Source organism: Cherax quadricarinatus, chromosome 54 (assembly GCF_038502225.1).
Source record: "Cherax quadricarinatus isolate ZL_2023a chromosome 54, ASM3850222v1, whole genome shotgun sequence".
NCBI classification, from domain to species: Eukaryota; Metazoa; Arthropoda; class Malacostraca; order Decapoda; family Parastacidae; genus Cherax; species Cherax quadricarinatus.
Genome location: NC_091345.1, coordinates 918,794 through 940,475, shown reverse-complemented (window position 1 = coordinate 940,475; position 21,682 = coordinate 918,794). Strand labels below are relative to the sequence as shown.

Sequence of the window (21,682 nt, the reverse complement as noted above, 5' to 3'; positions counted from 1 at the left end):
GCAGATGGAGACTCAGTGGGAGGAGGAAAGAACGAGGTCAGTTTTTTTGTGTAGCGGGCTCCAAGAAGCCAAGGGGGCCAACTTTGAAGAAATAAAACAGGAGGAAAAAAAAAAAAAAAAAAAAAAAAAAAAAAAAAAAGAAAAAAAAAATGATTGAAGGCATCATGAAAACAATAGGGGAGGCAATATGACCCAGGTGACAAATTTTCAGAGAATTGGGTGGTTTGCGAGTGGAAGGATACGGCCTGTCAGAGTAACTTTCAAGGAAGAATCAGTTCGAATCAGGATTCTGCAAGAGAAAGCAAGACTGAGAGACAAAGAGGGGTACCAGAGAGTATACCTCGACCGGACAGAACACAAGAAGAAAGGACTACACTGAAAGAGAGGGTGCAGGGAGACTAAGGAGGAACGAGAAGCAATGAAAATGAGCAGGACCCAGACACAGGAGGGAAGGGCAAACACACCCCACAGAATCTCCCACCAAAAGACCCCACCATGACATTCCCAACGCAGCTGAGCAACCTATACTCCAACCCACTCACTGTTCCCTCTGCCACCAACCCCCATATCACAAACCTCACCCCAACAGCTGTCCCTTATGGGCATTCTGACCCCACCCCCATCAACACATACCCCACCGACACAACAGCCCCAGATATGCCCCCACCAAGGCTCTCCCGCCCCCCAACCCCAATATACTTGCATGACCACAATGATAGAAAAAGAAACTAAAGGTTTGGTACACAAATGCGGATGGAATAATGAATAAACATGAGGAGTGGAATGAAAGGAATCAGTGAAAAATCCCCAGACATCATAGCAGTCACAGAAACAAAACTCGCTGAGATAATAACAGACACAATCTTCCCAACAGGATATCAGATCCTGAGGAAAGATAGAAGGAGTAGAGGGGGAGGAGGGGTTGCACTGCTCATAAAACACCAATGGGGATTTGAGGAAATGGAAGGCATGGACATGATTGGAGAAAGAGACTACATTGTAGGTACAATTCAGTCCGGAGAACATAAAAGTAGTCATTGGAGTGATGTATAACCCACTACAGAACTGCAGGAGGCCAAGAGAGGAGTACGAAGAAAAACAACAGGGTGATGGTGGACACACTGGCTGAGGTGGCAAGAAGAGCTCACTCGAGCAGAGCAAAGTTACTGGTAATGGGCGATTTCAACCACAGGGAGATCGACTGGGAAAACCTGGAGCCACATGGGGGTCCCGAAACATGGAGAGCAAAGATGATGGATGTGGTACTTGAAAACCTCATGCATCAACATGTCAGGGGACACAACCAGGGTCCTAGGACCAGTGCTATTTTTGGTATATGTGAACGACATGATGTAAGAGTTAGACTCAGAAGTGTCCCTGTTTGCAGATGATGTGAAGTTAATGAGGAGAACTAAATCAGATGAGGACCAGGCAGGACTTCAAAGAGACCTGGACAGACTGGGCACCTGGTCCAGCAAATGGCTTCTCGAATTTAATCCTGCCAAACGCAAAGTCATGAAGATAGGGGAAGGGCACAGAAGACCACAGACAGAGTATAGGCTAGGTGGCCAAAGACTGCAAACCTCACTCAAGGAGAAAGATCTTGGGGTGAGTATAACACCGAGCATGTCTCCGGAAGCACACATCAGTCAGATAACTGCTGCAGCATATGGGCGCCTGGCAAACCTGAGAACAGCATTCCGATACCTTAGTAAGGAATCGTTCAAGACACTGTACACCGTGTATGTCAGGCCCATACTGGAGTATGCAGCACCTGTTTGGAACCCGCACTTGATAAAGCACGTCAAGAAACTAGAGAAAGTACAAAGGTTTGCGACAAGGTTAGTTCCAGAGCTAAGGGGAATGTCCTATGAAGAAAGATTAAGGGAAATCGGCCTGACGACACTGGAGGACAGGAGGGTCAGGGGAGACATGATAACGACATATAAAATACTGCATGGAATAGACAAGATGGACAAAGACAGGATGTTCCAGGGAGGGGACACAGAAACAAGAGGCCACAATTGGAAGTTGAAGACACAAATGAGTCAGAGAGATATTAGGAAGTATTTCTTCAGTCATAGAGTTGTTAGGCAGTGGAATAGCCTAGAAAATGACGTAGTGGAGGCAGGAACCATACACAGTTTTAAGACGAGGTTTGATAAAGCTCATGGAGCGGGGAGAGATAGGGCCCAGTAGCAACCGGTGAAGAGGCGGGGCCAGGAGCTAAGACTCGACCCCTGCAACCACAAATAGGTGAGTACAAATAGGTGAGTACAAACACACACACACACACACACACACACACACACACACACACACACACACACACACACACACACACACACAGGCTGCAGACCTGGTCCAGCAATTGACTCCAGGAGTTCAACCCCACCAAGTGCAGAGTCATGAAGATTGGGGAAGGGCAAAGAAGACCGCAGACGGAATACAGTCTAGGGGGCCAGAGATTACAACCCTCACTCAAGGATAAAGATCTTGGGGTGAATATAACACCAAGCACATCTCCTGAGGCGCACATCAACCAAATAACTGCTGCAGCATATGGGCGCCTAGCAAACCTCAGAACAGCATTCTGCCATCTTAATAAGGAAGCGTTCAGGACCCTGTACACCGTGTACGTTAGGCCCATATTGGAGTATGCGGCACTAGTTTGGAACCCACACCTAGCCAAGCATGTAAAGAAACTAGAGAAAGTGCAAAGGTTTGCAACAAGACTAGTCTCAGAGCTAAGAGGTATGTCCTACGAGAAGAAATCAACCTGACGACACTGGAGGACAGGAGAGATAGGGGAGACATGATAACGACATACAAAATACTGAGAGGAATTGACAAGGTAGACAAAGACAGGATGTTCCAGAGATGGGACACAGCAACAAGGGGACACAGTTGGAAGTTGAAGACACAGATGAATCACAGGGATGTTAGGAAGTATTTCTTCAGCCACTGAGCAGTCAGGAAGTGGAATAGTTTGGGAAGCGATGTAGTGGAGGCAGGATCCATACATAGCTTTAAACAGAGGTATGATGAAGCTCACGGTTCAGGGAGAGTGACCTAGTAGCAACCAGTGAAGAGGCAGGGCCAGGAGCTAGGACTCGATCCCTGCAACCTCAACTAGGTGAGTACAACTAGGTGAGTACACACACACACTGAGTCTCGACCCATGTAACCACAATTAGGTGAGTACAATTAGGTGAGTACACAGTAGCGGTCAGAGAAGAAGCGGGTCCAGGAGCTGAGTCTCAACCCTTGTAACCACAATTAGGTGAGTACACACCGGTCATTGTGTGATGACAGTTTAAGATTTTTGTCAAAGTTTGCGTGTTGGCAGCACTCAAACTGACATCCAGCAGTAACAGCCTGGTTGATCAGACGGTGATCCACCATGAGACCTGGTCTCAGACCGAAACCCTCTCCAGGTAAACTCCAGGTTTCAATTTAACACTAAATATCTTGACTTCATTAGTGTTAATTTTTGTATATTTCTTGACATAATTGCATATATACCTTGAGTTTACCTGTAGAGGGTTTCGGGAGTCATCGCCTCCGCGGCCCGGTCTGAGACCAGGCCTCACGGGGGATCAGGGTCTGATCAATCAAGCTGTTACTGCTGCCCGCACGAAAACTGACGTTCGAACCACAGCCTGGCTGGTCAGGTACTGACTTTAGGTACCTGTCCAGTGCCTTCTTGAAGACAGCCAGGGGTCTATTGGTAATTCCCCTTATGTATGCTGGGAGGCAGTTGAACAGTCTTGGGCCCCGGACACTTATTGTGTTGTGTCTCAGTGTACTCGTGGCGCCCCTGCTTTTCAGTGGGGGAATGTTGCATCTTCTGCCGAGTCTTTTGCTTTCACAAGGAGTGATTTTCGTGTACAAGTTTGGTACTAATCTCTCTAGGATTTTCCAGGTGTATATTATCATGTATCTTTCTCGCCTGCGTTCCATGGAATACAAATCACAGAACTTCAACTGTTGCCGTGAAAGTTCTTTGAATACTCTCCAGGTCAGTAATTTCCCCTGCCTTAAAAGGGACAGTTAGTGTACAACAGTATGCCAGCCTAGAGAGCACAAGCTATTTGAAGATAATCATCATGGGCTTGGCGTCCCTAGTTTTGAAGGTTCTCATTATCCATCCTATCATTTTCCTAGCAGATGTGGTAGATACATTGTTGTGGTCTTTGAAGGAGAGATCCTCTGACATTATCACTCCCAGGTCCTTTACATTACTTTTTCGCTCAATTGTATTGTTAGAATTTGTTGTATACCCTGTAACATTTTTAATTTCCTCAAGTTTTCCATATCTGAGTAGTTGAAATTTCTCTTCATTGAATTTGATATTGTTTTGAGTGGGCCATTTGAAGATTTGGTTGATGTCCGCTTGGAGTCTTGGGGTGTCTTCGATGGAGGACACTGCCATGGCAATTTAGGTGTCATCCCCAAAGGAAGACACGGAACAATGGCTTACATCTCTGTCTACTTCAGATATGAGGATGGGGAATAAAATGGAGTGAGTACTGTGCCTCGTGGAACAGAGCTTTTACTGTGGCTGCCTCAGACTTTACTCTATTTACTATTACTCTTTGTGTTCTATTTGCCATGAAGTTATAGATCCATCTACAACTTTTCCTATTATTCCTTTATCACGTATTTTGTGTGCTATTATATCACGGTCATACTTGTTAAAGGCTTTTGCAATGTCTGTGTATATTACATCTGTATTTCGTTTATCCTCTACGTCATCCAGGACTGTCATAGTGGTCTATTAGCTGGGACAGGCAGGAGCAACCTGCTCTAAACCCGTGTTACCCTGGGTTATGTAACTGAATGGTAACTAGGTGGTTGGCGGTCTTGCTTATTAGAACCCATTCAGAGATTTTTATGATATGGGATGTTAGTGCTATCTGTCTGTAGTTCTTTGCAATTGATCTACTGCCACCTTTGTAGAGTGGTGCTATGTCTGCTGTTTTTGGTGAGTGTGGGAAGACTCCTGTGTTCATGCTCCCTCTCCACAGAATGCTGAAGACAAGTGATAGGGGCTTCTTGCAGGTCATGATGAACATGGAGTTCCATAAGTCTGGGCCTGTCATGGGCATGTCATTTATTGCCTTTTCAAAATCTTGTGGTGTTAGGATAATATCTGAGATTTTTGGGATGACCAAATTTTGGGTCTTATTCTTAAAGAATTCATTTGGATTGTCGACCCTTAGTAACGGCTCGCTGAACACTGAGTCGTATTGTGACTTTAGTATTTCACTCATTTCTTGGCTGTCATCTGTGTATGTCCCATTTCGCCTAAGCAGGGTCCCAATACTGGATGTTGTTTATCGTTTAGATTCTTGTCTCCTGTAAAATTCCTTTAGCTTAACTTCGATATTTGCAGTTTCATTGACCAGTGCCTCCCGTCGTATTTCAGATATATTGGCCCCTCTCAGCAGCTCTGTGATTCTTCACCTTCATCTGTATAGGGAGCATCTCTCTTTCTAGTTTACATCTTCTTTCTTTTTCTTAATGGAATGTGCCTTGAGCAGATCTCAAGAACCACAGAGTTTATTTTTTCTAGGCAAAGGTTTGGATCAGTGTTTTTTATTATATCTTCCCAGCTTGTTTCATTTAGAACATGGATGACTTGTTCCCATTGTATTTTTGCTATTGAAGTTGAATTTTTGAAGACACCCTCATAACTGATCACATTTTGCTGGTCAGGAGCATACATGTGCATACATGTTTATACCTCTATTATGTTGTGATCTGAGTGTATTGTCTTTGATACAGTTACAGTAAGTATCAGTTCATCGTTGCTAGTGAAGATGAGGTCCAGCGTATTTTCTAGCCTTGTAGGCTCTAATATTTGCTAGTTTAAGGTGAATTTGGTGCAGAGATTTAATGGTTCGTGTGTCTGTGAGTTTTCATCTGAGCTGCCTCCTGGGGTAATCTCCAAAATATTATTTGCTATACTCCTCCGTTTTAGGTGTCTCAAGTTTAAATTTCTCAGTAGCAAGATGTTGGGAGTTGGGAGATTTTCCAGACAGTGTTCAATTTTCAAAAGCTATTCCTGGAATTGTTGGGAGGTTGCATCCGGAAGCTTGTAAACAACCACAATGACAAGATTTTGGTTTTCAGTCTTTACCGCCAAAACTTCAGCTACATCATTTGATGTAGCAACAACTAATCAAAATGTTTGCCCAAATTTTTCATTACAATACTCGATGTAAAATAGCGGCCAGATTTCTTGTACCTTCCTATTTGACAGGTGACCGTGTATCAAGACACTAAGGTAACTCTGGCGTGATGATCTCTATGTAGGTCGCTGGCCGTTAACCCCAGCAAAGTGAAAGGTTAAATTGGCAGATACAATGTTTGTCAGGAAGCAGGACGTGTTATCTGACGCGGGTCTTAGTCATATGATGACCCACAGCTGGAGCTTTTGGTCATCTGACCGAGGGCTTCCGCTGGTTTACCGGTCCACCTCTTTAAAAATGTAAAGCATATTTAGGATACCTATAAGGGTATCAACGTCTTAAGATACAGTACCATGTATTTTCTTTAATGAGGTGTAACAGCCTGGCTCAGAAAAATGAGACACTTGTGCATCAACTGAGTATCTTTATTTTGTAGACTTTTCTCCATCCAGTGGCTTTATCAATAAAATACAGGGACAAAAACAGAAGACTGAAGAGGTGGAAGTTTAGGTAATCAGTCCCTTAGCCTTTCCATTAGGTGTTCGGTACCGTAGTCTGAACACCTGCTGCTTGGCAGAGGGATTGATTACTTTAACTTCCACCTCTCCACTCTTCTGCTTGTGTCCCAGTTTTGTATAAAACCAATGTTTGGCGGATATTTAACCTCTGATTAACACATTATGTCAAGATACACTGTGCTGTTGCCTGACGAATAAACTCCCACCATCACCAGTGCATAAAAACAGCCAGTGCATTTCCATTCTTCATGATGACGTTAGATAAATCCTTTCATGCCAGATGATGGAGAAAATACTATTAAGAAATATAACAGAGAAATACTTTTAGAGTAGATTGTTCATAGCACCAACACGGGTCCGAGAGAGAGTTGCTCTTGTCCTACAAAACTAAGATACAATGTAGGAAGATCAGACAACAAGCCGAAGGCAAATGGTCCGAGTCTGACCGAAACGTCGTCGTAAGTTCTTCTCTTCTATGTGTGGGTTATTTGTGTATTGTTCCAGTCACGGTATTGTGCATTTTTTTTTATTTAAGCCGAAGGTATAGTAGGTGTCCCGTAACTCGATCACTAGCGCACTCAGCTCACACACTGAGGTCCGAAGTTCGAATCCCCGGTAGGGTTGGATAACATTAGGACGTGTTTCCATAAGACACCTGCTATCCAAGTTCGCCCATCAGTATAATATGGGTACCTGGGTGTTAGTCGACTGGTATGGGTCGCATCCTGGGACAAAACTGACCTAATTTGCCCGAAATGCTCAGCATAACAAGTGGCTTTCTATATAGTCATATGCCACTGATGTCAGCTAGGTCTGTATACCTTGTACATGTACTTGTAGTAGATGTTATTATTATTAATGTATGTTTTGAAAGTTAGAGAAATTATCCATCAGAGCGCAAATTAGAACGAACATAAGACCAAACATTGAGTACGCAGCACCAGTCTTCCCACACCTCGCAAAGCACATGTTGCAACTGACACTGGAATACCAGGATACTGGGATACCAGAATGCTGGGATACAGGGATAGTGGGACACTGGAATAGCAGGATAATGGGATACCGGAATACTGGGATACAGGGATAGTGGGACACTAGAATACCAGGATACTGGGATACCGGAATACTGGGATACAGGGATATTGAGACGCTGGAATACCAGGATACTGGGATACCGGAATACTGGAATGCGAAATATCCATTTATTTTAATAATAATAACATTAATATTATTTTCGTTCTCTCAAGGAAGCTTTCTTGTGGCCGCTGAGACTCTTGCCACAACCACTAATACACTGACCTTCTCTTCCTGATTACCTCCCCGTTCCTCAGTCGCGGTTTGACTCCTACGGATTTAGCGTTTCTCCCATGAATGTAACAGTGATGATGATCACACTCCTGAACTAACCTGCACACACTGAGTGTCCATAGTTCGATCTCCGGCAAAGGTGGATACATTGGGTATGCTTCCTTACACCTGTTATCATGTTCACCTAGCAGCAAGTAGGTACCTGGGTGTTAGTCGCTTGGCGTGGGTCGCATCCTGGGGACAAGATTGAAGGACTCCAGTGGAAATAAGACAGACAGTCCTCGATGACACACTGACTTTCTTGGGTTATCCTAGATGGCTAACCCTCTGGGATTAAAAATCCAAACAAAATCTTAATAACGCAAAAAGTATGTAGGTTTTCCATAATACTGATACGTGAACCGGAGGAGCTACGTCTTACGGATCAGAAAGAATTTAGATAAAGAATTTAGATAAAGAATTTAGATAAAGAATTTAGATAAAGAATTTAGATAAAGAATTTAGATAAAGAATTTAGATAAAGAACAGACATAATTGCGTCATGGAAAGTTCTTTGGACAATAGTCAAGGAATATAGTGAGAGACAAGTTATTATGAGATGGAGATGGATAAACACGACACAAATTTGGTAAGTTAAACACCCAGATGTGTCAGAGACATTAACGAAGTACTTCTACAACGCTTGAGGACTAAACAATTAGACTCAAGTGGAAGATAATATTAAACAAATTAGACCTTAACACGATCTCAGATGATCGGAATAGATCACATCAACCAACTAAACATTAGGAAGCAGGCCCAAGGGCTGAAGCTCAACATCTGAAACCTGAGTTATGTTGATACACTAAAAGAAATTCATATGGACTTCTCAATGGTCTAAGTTGGAGCGAAACGTCGTCATAAGCTTCTCCCTCCTATGTGCAGGTTATTTGTGTATTGTTTCAGTCAGGGTATTGTGCCTTTTTGTTCTGTAAAAGAAATTACAATTTGCCGGCCTAGGGTATAAGGAATTATCTAGTTTTAATCGATGTCTTGTTTACAACTCTTTCCTCAGATTACGGTGGATCGCAAGAGCTTAACGTTGGACAGGTTCATGATCTCGTGCGGCTCAGTACTGATACTCTTCAACAACATCAACATGGGAGCCCAACTGAACCCACAGATCATCTGGAGTGTCCTCAGGCGACCCGTTGGACCAGTCTGTGGCTTCATCTCCCAGTTCGCTGTTATGCCTGCAGTAAGTGTAGCTTCGTACGGTAATCTGAAATCCTCTATGCTTCATACCTCTGATTCCCGCTTCCCCAAACTATGTTCTCAGTGTGTCTGTCTGTTTTCTGTCTGTCTGTCTGTCTGTACGTATTTACAAACTATGAACTCTTACCTACGTCAGCTTATTTAAAAGTCTTTTTATTGTAAAGAGATATACAAAAAGAGAACAGGATGAAGTTGGAGCCATCTGTGGGTCAGCTATTTCATTTAGTCAACTGACTTTGTTTTGTTGATGTCGTTATGCTGTCCGAACATGTTCCAGACTCGAGTCATCTTAGTAATAAATGATCTCAGATGAAGTGATGTTCTGGAGAAGGGTACAGTTAGAGTGAGGTTGCTGTTTGTTGCCCGTCTTGTGATGTAGAAGCTCGCTTCTCACTGTCCTCGGAGTGGAGCCAAGTGTGGTACTTTGACAGTGTTGTACATAACAATAAGGCATCCACATCCCTCCGGTGTGGATGCCTTATCTATCCAGGCCGGGTCCAAGTAAGAGATGAGGCGTCTTGGTCTGTTCTGTTCTGTCAAGAATTCGCAGATTTGACAGAGACCAGGCAATCTAAGAAAGTGGAGCATACTCAAGGTGAGATCATACTTGTGCTCATAAAGAATCTTGCAAGATTTACAATGTGGTTCATCATAGTCAGTTTGGAATCAGATTTCACGGCGCGCATAACGGAGATAAAACACCTCAATTACTGGGAGCGCTTGAGGTTCCTGAACCTGTATTCCCTGGAACGCAGGCGGGAGAGATACATGATTATATACACCTGTAAAATCCTAGAGGGACTAGTACCGAACTTGCACACGAAAATCACTCACTACGAAAGCAAAAGACTTGGCAGACGATGCAACATCCCCCCAATGAAAAGCAGGGGTGTCACTAGCACGTTAAGAGACCATACAATAAGTGTCAGGGGCCCGAGACTCTTCAACTGCCTCCCAGCATACATAAGGGGGATTACCAACAGACCCCTGGCAGTCTTCAAGCTGGCACTGGACAAGCACCTAAAGTCGGTTCCTGACCAGCCGGGCTGTGCTCGTACGTTGGTTTGCGTGCAGCCAGCAGCAACAGCCTGGTTGATCAGGCTCTGATCCACCAGGAGGCCTGGTCACAGACCGGGCCGCGGGGGCGTTGACCCCCGGAACTCTCTCCAGGTAAACTCCAGGTTCATCTCTGGGTACCAACACTCTCCCTTTTCATTCTCACCACTCCTCCAGCATTACCATCATAGTGCCATCACAATGGTCCAAAAACACTTTCCTGTGGAAAACATTCACCACTGGAGTGTCTTGTTGACTCTGTCCTGCCGAAAACTCCTCTTAGAGATTTACCTTGAAGATAATCACAGAGGAGGCATAGTGCAGAGCAGGCGACTCCTAGTGCTTGCAGTTTGCCAAGAGTCCCTGGTGCCATACTCGGTCGAAAGCTCCAGCAATGTCCAGTGCTACCACACAACTGACCTTGGATTCATCTAGTGACTGGTGCCACTTAGTGGAGATGTTTAACAGCAGATCAGCAGCAAAGTGACCTTTTCTGAACCCATATTGACAGTCACAAAGAAGTGAGTGGTAGTCGAAAAATGCTATCATCTGCGGTGAGATTATTGTCTCAAGAATCTTGCCATTAATGGACAGGAGTTACACCAGTTTGTAGTTACTGATTTCCGTTTAGCTATTTTTTTGTGAACAGAGAGTAGGTACATAATGGGTCCAGGGACTGGGCCTCAAAGTTTTGATAGCTGAGCAAGTTACAAAGGAAATGAACTCACAATTTACAAAGGTAATGAAGTCACAATTTACAAAGGTAATGAACTCCAGGTAGGTCTGGCCACAATCATGACAAGTTACAAAGGTATTTACAGATTACAGAGGTACGTAATGGGTCCAGAGAGACTCTCTCTCTCTCTCTCTCTCTCTCTCTCTCTCTCTCTCTCTCTCTCTCTCTCTCTCTCTCTCTCTCTCTCTCTCTCTCTCTCTCTCTCTCTCTCCCTCTCTCTCCTTCTGAGTCTAAAGAGTAAGCAAGCTCTTTGTGCTTGGTTAAAAACGTGTACAGTTTATCTAATATTATGGATAGTGTTCAGAGATCAAATGTTGATCTGTTATTGTTAACATCGATTTGATAACTTTTGTGGATCGGTATTATCATGGCTCCTTTAAATTTGAAAGGTCTATAATACTCCATATTAAGTGAACAACAATAGGAGGATAAAGAGTTTAACAACAGTGGATAACAATTGAAGAGGGTAGGGGGGAAAGGGAGTTTCAATTGGGAGAAATAAATGGTATCAAGTCAGAAGTATCTGAGAGAGTTAGAGATAAGGAAGGGGTAGCAATAATGTTGAAGGATCACTTATGGAAGGAGAAAAGGGAATATAAATGTATAAATTCAAGGATTATGTGGATTAAAATAAGGGTCGGATGTGAAAAGTGGGTCATAATAAGTGTGTATGCACCTGGAGAAGAGAGGAGTGTAGAGGAGAGAGAGAGAGAGAGAGAGAGAGAGAGAGAGAGAGAGAGAGAGAGAGAGAGAGAGAGAGAGGGAGGGAGGGAGGGAGGGAGAGAGAGATTTTAGATGTTAAATGAGTGCGAAGGAACTTTTGAGCCAAGTGAGAGAATAATTGTGGTAGGGGACCTAAATGCTAAAGCAGAAGCGTTTAGAGAGGGTGTGGTAGGTAAGTTTGGGGTGTCAGGTATAAATGATAATGGGGAGCATTTGATTGAACTTCGTATAGAAAGGGGTTTGGTTATAGGTAACACATATTTTTAGAAAAAGAGGATAAATGAGTATACAAGATATGATATAGGACGTAATGACAGCAGTTTGTTGGCTTACATATTGGTAGATAAAAGACTGTTGAGTAGACTTCAGGATGTACATGTTTATAGAGGTGCCTCAGATATATCAGATCACGTTTTAGTTGTACCCACAGTGAGAGTAAAAGGCAGATGGGATACAAGGAAAATGGAAGCAGCCAGTAAGAGAGAAGTAAAAGTTCATAAACTAAAGGAGGAAGCAGTTTAAGTAAGATGTAAACAACTGTTGGAGGACAGATGGGCTAGTGTGAATATAGGCAGTGGGGTAGAAGATGTATGGGGTAAGTTTATAAATATAGTGTTAGTATTCAGCAGAAGTTTGTGGTTACAGGAAAGTGGGTGCGGGAGGGAAGAAGAACGATTGGTGGAATGATGATGTAGAGAGTAATAAGAGAGAAAAAGTAAGCATATGAGAGGTTTTTACAAAGAAGAAGTGATACAAGGAGAGAAAAAGAGAGGTTAAGAGAGCGGTGAAGCAATCTAAAAAGAGAGCAAATGAGAGTGTGTGAGATGTTATCAACAAATTTTGTTGAAAATAAGAAAAAGTTTTGGATTCAGACTAATAAATTGAGAAAGTCTAGGGAACAAATGGATTTGTTAGTTAAAAATAGGAGAGGAGAGTTATTCAATGGAGAGTTAAAGGTATCGGGAATATGGAGGGAATATTTTGAGAAATTGTTAAATGTTGATGAAGATAGGGAAGCTGTAATTTCGTGTATAGGGCAAGGAGGAATAACATCTTCTACGAGTGAGGAAGAACCAGTTGTGAGTGTGGGAGAAGTGTGTGGGGCAGTGGGTAGAATGAAAGAGGGGTAAATCAGCTAGGATTGATGGAGTAAAGATAGAAATGTTAAAAGCAGGTGGGGATATAGTTTTGGAGTGGTTGGTGCTTTTATTGAACAAATGTATGGAAGAGGGTAAGGTACCTAAGGATTGACAGAGAGCATGTATAGTTCCTTTGTATAAAGGCAAAGGGGACAAAAGAGAGTGTAAAAATGATAGGGGAATAAGTCTGTTGAGTATACCTTGTAAAGTTCATGGTAGAGTTATTATTGAAAGAATTAAGAGTAAGACGGAGAGAAGGACAGCAGATGAACAAGGAGGCTTTAGGAAGGGTAGGGTGTGTGTAGACAAAGTGTTTGCAGTGAAACATACAGGTAAACAGTATTTAGATAAGGGTAAATAGGTTTTTGTGGCATTTATGTGCGACTTTCTCATACTGCCATCATCTTGGACGACTTGGAAGAGAGTTGGGGCAACCGTTGGTAGCTCATATGCAAAAATGCTCCGGTCTGGGGGTCCGTTTACACATATAATAAAGAGCAAACGTTGCTGCAGTTCAGCAGAGGACATTCAGATCTCGTCACTGTCAACTTAGATAGGCTTTCGCATGACACTGTAAGTACTGGCATGCTCAGATTTCTTGAGTAGTGTCTCCCAGCTTCTGATCTGTCTGTTTATTGTAGGCCAATGTTTCCTGCATAGACAGGTTTCTCATTTAGATGGATTGCGAGTAACCACTCCTCTATAGGCCTGTATAGACAAGAGCATAATTCCTGCCCCGCAGTTAGAAAATGTGGCAACATCTGAGTAGCCATGAAGTACAGCATCCAGTTGTCCGTTTTCACAGCCCTGATAAACACCCTCTGCCCTGATCACCACCACCACCATGGGCTAGCCATGCTCACAACTGTAACAGTGAAAAATTAATATTAATGTCATACCATGCGCTTGTGAAAACAAACATAATCAGAGATTACTTATCAAGTTCAGACAAACTAAGGACTCAGACACACCAAGATATGTACATTTTTATATGACTATTTAAAATGGCGATACTTTTAACTGATTTTATATGGTAAAGAATGACTTAAATTAGAAAAAAACAGCTTTTACAAGATATTTTTGCGTGAAATTATTACACTGAGTTAATTTGCATAAATTCACGTCATTCTGTGAAAGTTCTGTTGAAATTTTCTTATATTTTGTGTCCAATTTTGTTCGATTTTTTCTATAATTTATTATTCGTATCCCGAAAAATATTTGATGGCCGTGTTTATTTGGGTCAAAATAAGATTATGTAAAATATTTTGGCTCAGCCGAAAATGTGTCAGTTTCTAATCTGTGGAGAAAATTCTCCAATAAAGGGAGGTAGCCATCAGCACTCTCACTCACTCACTCACTCACTCACTCACTCACTCACTCACTCACCCACTGACTATAAACCCAGAAATACTAATCTTAATCTTAAAATAATAAATCCTAACTTTTCATAAGTTTTGCTTTCGCTTTCGTTGTGAGTGATTTTCGTGTGCAAGTTCGGTACTAGTCCCTCTAGGATTTTCCAGGTGTATATAATCATGTATCTCTCCCGCCTGTGTTCCAGGGAGTATAGGTTCAGGAGCTTTAAGCTCTCCCAGTAATTGAGGTGTTTTATCTCCGTTATGCGCGCCGTGAAGGTTCTCTGTACATTTTCTAGGTCAGCAATTTCACCTACCTTGAAAGGTGCTGTTAGTGTGTAGCAATATTCCAGCCTAGATATAACAAGTGACCTGAAGAGTGTCATCATGGGCTTGGCATCCCTAGTTTTGAAGGTTCTAATTATCCATCCTGTCATTTTTCTAGCAGATGCGATTGATACAATGTTATAGTCCTTGAAGGTGAGATCCTCCGACATGATCACTCCCAGGTCTTTGACGTTGGCTTTTCTCTTTATTTTGTGGCCGGAATTTGTTTTGTACTCTGATAAAGTTGTAATTTCCTCATGTTTACCACATCGGAGTAATTGAAATTTCTCATCGTTGAACTTCATATTTTCTGCAGTCCATTGAGAGATTTGGTTGATGTCCGCCTGGAGCCTTGCAGTGTCTGCAATGGAAGACACTGTCATGCAGATTCGGGTGTCATCTGCAAAGGAAGACACGGTGCTGTGGCTGACATCCTTGTCTATGTCGGATATGAGGATGAGGAACAAGATGGGAGCGAGTACTGTGCCTTGTGGAACAGAGCTTTTCACCATAGCTGCCTCGGACTTTACTCTGTTGACTACTACTCTCTGTGTTCTGTTAGTGAGGAAATTATAGATCCATCGATCGACTTTTCCTGTTATTCCTTTATCACGCATTTTGTGAGCTATTACGCCATGGTCACATTTGTCGATGGCTTTTGCAAAGTCTGTATATATTATATCTGCATTCTTTTTGTCTTCTAGTGCATTTAGGACATTGTCGTAGTGGTCCAGTAGTTGAGACAGACAGGAGCGACCTGCTCTAAACCCATGTTGCCCTGGGTTGTGCAATTGATGGGTATCTAGATGGATGGCGATCTTGCTTCTTAGGACCCTTTCAAAGATTTTATATGGAATGTTAGTGCTATCTGTCTGTAGTTCTTTGCTATTGCTTTACTGCCCCCTTTGTGGAGTGGGGCTATGTCTGTTGTTTTTAGTAACTGTGGGACGACCCCCGTGTCCATGCTCCCTCTCCATAGGAAGGTAAAAGCACGTGATGGGGCTTCTTGCAGTTTTTGATGAACACGGAGTTCTATGAGTCTGGCCCTGGGGCAGAGTGCATGGGTATGTCATTTATCGCCTGTTCGAAGTCATTTGGCGTCAGGATAACATCAGATAGGCTTGTGTTTACCAAATTCTGTGGCTCTCTCATAAAAAAGTCATTTAGATCTTCGACTCTCAGTCTGGTTAGCGGCTTGCTAAAAACTGAGTCATACTGGGACTTGAGTAGCTCACTCATTTCCTTGCTGTCATCTGTGTAGGACCCATCTTGTTTAAGTAGGGGCCCAATACTGGATGTTGTTCTCGACTTTGATTTGGCATAAGAAAAGAAATACTTTGGGTTTCTTTCAATTTCATTTATGGCTTTTAGTTCTTCCCGCAATTCCTGACTCCTATAATATTCCTTTAGCTTTAGTTCGATGTTTGCTATTTCTCTGACCAGTGTCTCCCTACGCATTTCAGATACATTGGCCTCTTTTAGCCGCTCTGTTATTCTTTTCCGTCGCCTGTAAAGGGAGCGCCTGTCTCTTACTATTTTACATCTACTCCTCCTTTTTCTTAAAGGAATAAGCCTTCAGCATACATCGAGTGTCACCGAGTTAATCTGTTCTAGGCATAAGTTGGGGTCTGTGTTGCTTAGTCTATCTTCCCAGCTTATATCGGTTAGGACTTGGTTTACTTGGTCCCACTTTATGTTCATGTTATTGAAAATGAATTTAGTGAAGGCTCCCTCGTGACTGATCTCATTTTGTCGGTCTGGGGCTCCGCGCATACATGTGTTGTGATTTGAATATATTGTTTTTATGTGGTGACATTTCGTATCAGATCATCATTGTTAGTGAAGATGAGGTCTAGTGTATTCTCCAGTCTAGTAGGCTCTATTATTTGCTGGTTTAAGTTGAATTTTGTGCAGAGATTTGAAAGCTCGTGTGTGTGTGAGTTCTCGTCAGAGCTGCCTCCTGGTGTTATCACTGCAACAACATTATTTGCTATATTCCTCCATTTTAGGTGCCTCAAGTTGAAATCCCCCCAGGAGCAAGATGTTGGGGGCAGGAGCAGGAAGATTTTCCAGACAGTGGTCAATTTTCGGAGGCTTGTAGATTACCACAATGACTAGGTTTTGGTTCTCGATCTTTACTGCTAAAACTTCCACTACATCATTTGAGGCATTTAGCAGTTCTGCGCTAATAAGTGACTGCGATAAACAGGCTAACCCCCCCCCTTTTGCCTGTTCACTCTGTCTCATTTGTATAGGTTGTAACCTGGGATCCATATTTCGTTGTCCAAGTGATCCGTTATGTGGGTCTCTGTGAAAGCCGCGATCATTGCATTTGCCTCTGCAAGCAGTCCACGGATGAAAGGTATTTTGTTGTTCGTTGCTGGCTTTAGACCTTGTATATATGCAAAGAAGAATGTCATCGATCTGGTGGTATTGGTGGTACTGGGGGGACTTTCTTTTCCGGCACTAATATCTGTATCTGTTGGTTTGGAGCGGAGGCCATCGACTGTGATTCCACTCCAGAAATGACTGGATTTGGTGTACGATTTCTGCCATTTCCTGCCAGTTTTTTTTTTATTCCTGGCACTAAAAAAAAAAAACTCTCCCTTTTGAGTGGCTGTGGCTACCCAGGTTTTCCCATGGCCTGGATGTTTTGTATCTTTTTGTCCCCTTTCGATGGTGTGCCTGACAATTTAAGTTATAGCACTGTCTTATTTGATTGAACATTGGGAGTGCTGAAGTATACAGTGTTACTTAGCTTTCTCCCTACTGTGGATAATTCCACGAAACTCTGAACAAGTGATGGTATTGAATGGTACCAGTGTAACCGGAACTGCGAGTGATTGCAACAGACATTTCCGACGTGTTGTGACGAGCACTAGTGCAACATTCACCGCATGTGACACCTCTACATTCAACTAGCAAGACAACATTCTCGGCCTTCATGACGTAATCAACACTACAACAACAAGAACAACAACAACAATAACAATAATAATAATAATAATAATAATAATAATAATAATAATAATAATATTATTATTATTATTATTATTATTATTAATAATAATAATTTATTTTGACATGATACATGTTTGTACAAAGGAATATAATAGTTGGTTATACATGCCAAAAGTCCCTTTGTATACAGAGTATACTTATGATTAATAAGGCAATAACAGTACATATGGTCATTAGGTGAGTTACAATGAATACAAGAGAACTGAGTATTCTATAAGGTAATGCTATATGGCTTTCATAGTCCTACTTTCACTTGTATCCACTAAATATGCACTGCAGTCCATAGCTAGACACAAGGTAATTAGGGCTGACCTATTCTAGGTCGTTATTTGCAAACCATCCACAAAACTCAGGCAAGCAGCTCACCACACTCCAGTAAATTCTTATACTGGAAAATATATATGTTAAGTTTATAACCTTAAATATTTTCTGGTCATTCTACAACTCAGGAATGGGGAATTAACTCATACGAAGGAGATCCCTTGAACCACGTCTGCATGAAGTCTGAGTCATTACTGAGCTAAGAATATCGCTGCTTTCTGTTTGTTATGTGGCTGGTAAGTTTCCCCATATACTTTATTATTATCCTCAATGATTTTTTTTTCTTTTTTTTTTTTATGAGGCGATCGCATACATCGACATTTTGTTTCTGATTTACGACGTGTGACGCACCTCCCGTATCACCTTACGTCTGCTTCAGGTCTCCAACACTGTTTACTGTTAAGAGAGATAAGATAAGATTTCGTTCGGATTTTTAACCCCGGAGGGTTAGCCACCCAGGATAACCCAAGAAAGTCAGTGCGTCATCGAGGACTGTCTAACTTATTTCCATTGGGGTCCTTAATCTTGTCCCCCAGGATGCGACCCACACCAGTCGACTAACACCCAGGTACCTATTTGCTGCTAGGTGAACAGGACAACAGGTGTAAGGAAACATGTCAAATGTTTCCACCCGCCGGGAATCGAACCCGGGCCCTCCGTGTGTGAAGCGGGAGCTTTAGCCACCAGACCACTTTATATTATGACTTTATATTATGACTGATGAAGCCACGTGTAGTGAAACATTTTCTTTAATCACTGTCCTGAGCTGTACACATGTGTCCTTTTCCACAATTTTATCTGTCACTTGTTCAGCTATCAAAACTTTGGGGCCCAGTCCATGGACCCATTATGTACCTCTGTAATCTTTTGACTAACCACCCACAGGATGGACATGGGGTGCATAACAAACATATTAACGAACAACACCATAACATTTACAACTAGACGAGGTTTCTCAAGTTATCAGACAGAAACCTTTGAGAAAGAAGAAAAAATTCCATTTTTGGAGGGATACCTGATACCGCTGATTATTTTTCAAATATGTACATTGAAATCAGATGGAGAATCAGGGATTGCTGCTAGCAAATAACTTGAACAAAACATGTGGTTTACATCCCGCAGGCCACCTACGTTATGGGAAGTTTATTGTTTACTGACTCTTTACAACGTCTTGGACTCTTCACGCTGGGTTGTAGTCCTGGCGGCACCTCCTCCAACTTCTGGACTCTTATGTTTGACGGTGATATTAACCTCTCCATCACCATGACAGCCATCTCCACCGTCGCTGCCATGGGTATGTAAACATATTATAATTCAGTCCAAATGTAAACTAGTAATGTGCACTGGTTAATGTGCTGTCTTTATCATTTAATGTTGTGGTACAGTTGGGTTTCTTTAGTGTCGTCACTTATCGCCTGCAGTTGAATAGATATTCAAATTCAAATTCAAATTCAAAGTTTATTCTCTATAAAGATTACAATGTTGAATTTACAGAATTTGGTTGTTGTGTGGTTTACATGTAGTTAAATAATGATTACAGAGTGTACCACTAGAACGCCTAGCATGGCTAGGCATTTCGGGCAGACTTAGTTTAATTCTTTATTTTAAAATATTACAAATTATGAGGTGACTAAATACTAGTTTGTGAGTTTAGCAATGTGAATGCTTTTGTTTTGGCACAGTACATAATGTTTCAGTATTGGAGTATCATAGGATTCATTATTTTAAGATTGAGATTAATATTTCTGTTTATGGTCAAATGGGTGAGTGAGTGTAAGTGTGAACCACCAGGTGGTATTCGTGTAGTTAGTTGATGGGGTGTATCAGGGAGATTAGATGTTTTCTAATGGTAGTTTTGAAGGTGATGAATGTGTCTGCAGTTCTAGAGTTCTCAGGTAGGGTGTTCCATATTTTAGGGCCTTTGACATACATTGAATTTTTGTAAAGGTTTAGTCGGACACGGGGAATGTCGTAGAGATGTTTGTGTCTGGTGTTATGCCTGTGGGTTCTGTCACAACTATCAAGAAAGCGTTTTAGGTCAAGGTTGATATTGGAGTTTAAGGTCATGTAGATGTAGATTGCACAGTAGTAAGTGGATGTACTGAACAGGGAGTAAGTTTAGGTCTATGAAGAGTGGGGCGGTGTGTTGCCAGGGATGGGATTTAGTGATTATTCTTACTGCAGCTTTTTGTTGGGTTATTATTGGCTTTAGGTGACACAGTGTGTAACCCATGCCTATAACTTTATGTAACCCATTCTTCTAATGTAATTGATAATTTATGTTGCTAACACAGTAGGCTACCCATGCCGCCAACTCATGGAGCAAACTCAAATTAGGAAGAATAGAAACACATGACACGTGAAAACTGTTATCTGATTGATAAGAAACTAAATTATTTAAAGAGTGAAGTTAAGTCAACACTGCTGACCATGGGCAGTGACCACGCTGAGATAACCTTGAAGGCCACCTGATCACGTGTTCAGTATATATATAAGATTACAAATAATCTTGTTTTTTAAAGGGGGTGGAGTGGTAAGCCAGTGGAAGGGTTCGGTCGGATGACCAAAAGCTCCAGTGATGGGTCATCATATGACTCAAACCTGCATAAGGAAACATTTGTCCTGTTTTCTGGCAAATATTAATCCTGGTGTGCAGTCCATGCTTCCACTATGGTCTTAACCGCGTCAGTTCTCTGCTTTCACAAGGACGAGTTACAACAATGTGTCGAGTCAGAGACAACATCTAAACACTTCTAGTCAGAAAACTAAAACATTTTTTTATTTAACTTGTTAGGACTCGCGAGTAATGTTAGAAATGTTTATAGTACCTTCACAACAGCGTATTACAACAGAGGAAATTACATCCTTCACTTTGTTCCTCCACCATCATGGTACTGCTAGGACGACACTTATTGTGTTACTGCACCATCATGGTACTGCTAGGACGACACTTACTGTGTTACCGCACCATCATGGTACTGCTAGGACGACACTTACTGTGTTACTGCACCATCATGGTACTGCTAGGACGACACTTACTGTGTTACCGCACCATCATGGTACTGCTAGGACGACACTTACTGTGTTACGGCACCATCATGGTACTGCTAGAACGACACTGTGTTACTGCACCATCATGGTACTGCTAGGACGACACTTACTGTGTTACGGCACCATCATGGTACTGCTAGAACGACACTGTGTTACTGCACCATCATGGTACTGCTAGGACGACACTTACTGTGTTACGGCACCATCATGGTACTGCTAGGACGACACTTACTGTGTTACAGCACCATCATGGTACTGCTAGGATGACACTGTGTTACAGAACAATCATGGTACTGCTAGGACGACACTGTGTTACTGCACCATCATGGTACTGTTAGGACGACACTGCGTTACTGCACCATCATAGTACTGCTAGGACTACAATGTGTTACTGCACCATCATGGTACTGCTAGAACGACACTTACTGTGTTACTGCATCATCATGGTACTGCTAGAAAGACACCTACTGTGTTACTGCGCCATCATGGTACTGCTAGAACGACACTTACTGTGTTACTGCATCATCATGGTACTGCTAGAACGACACTTACTGTGTTGGAAATATAAACACAAATGCAGTATAATGTGATCCTTTTTGTGACTTGAAAAAGCCCACTGTGTGGGCGAAACGTAGTCAATAAAGGATCACATTATACTGCATTTGTGTTTATATTT

The 21,682-nt window shown here is 42.2% G+C and overlaps 1 protein-coding gene across 1 annotated transcript in view; it reads left to right on the top strand.

The window, feature by feature from the left end:
* The window catches only part of LOC128699107 (hepatic sodium/bile acid cotransporter), a 54,769-nt gene that overhangs the window by 15,810 nt on the left and 17,277 nt on the right, over nt 1-21,682 (top strand). Inside the window, exons 2-3 of the mRNA XM_053791625.2 lie at nt 9,078-9,260; nt 19,078-19,249. Of these exons, the coding sequence (XP_053647600.1) occupies nt 9,078-9,260; nt 19,078-19,249 (355 nt within the window). The remainder of the gene's footprint in view (nt 1-9,077; nt 9,261-19,077; nt 19,250-21,682) is intronic.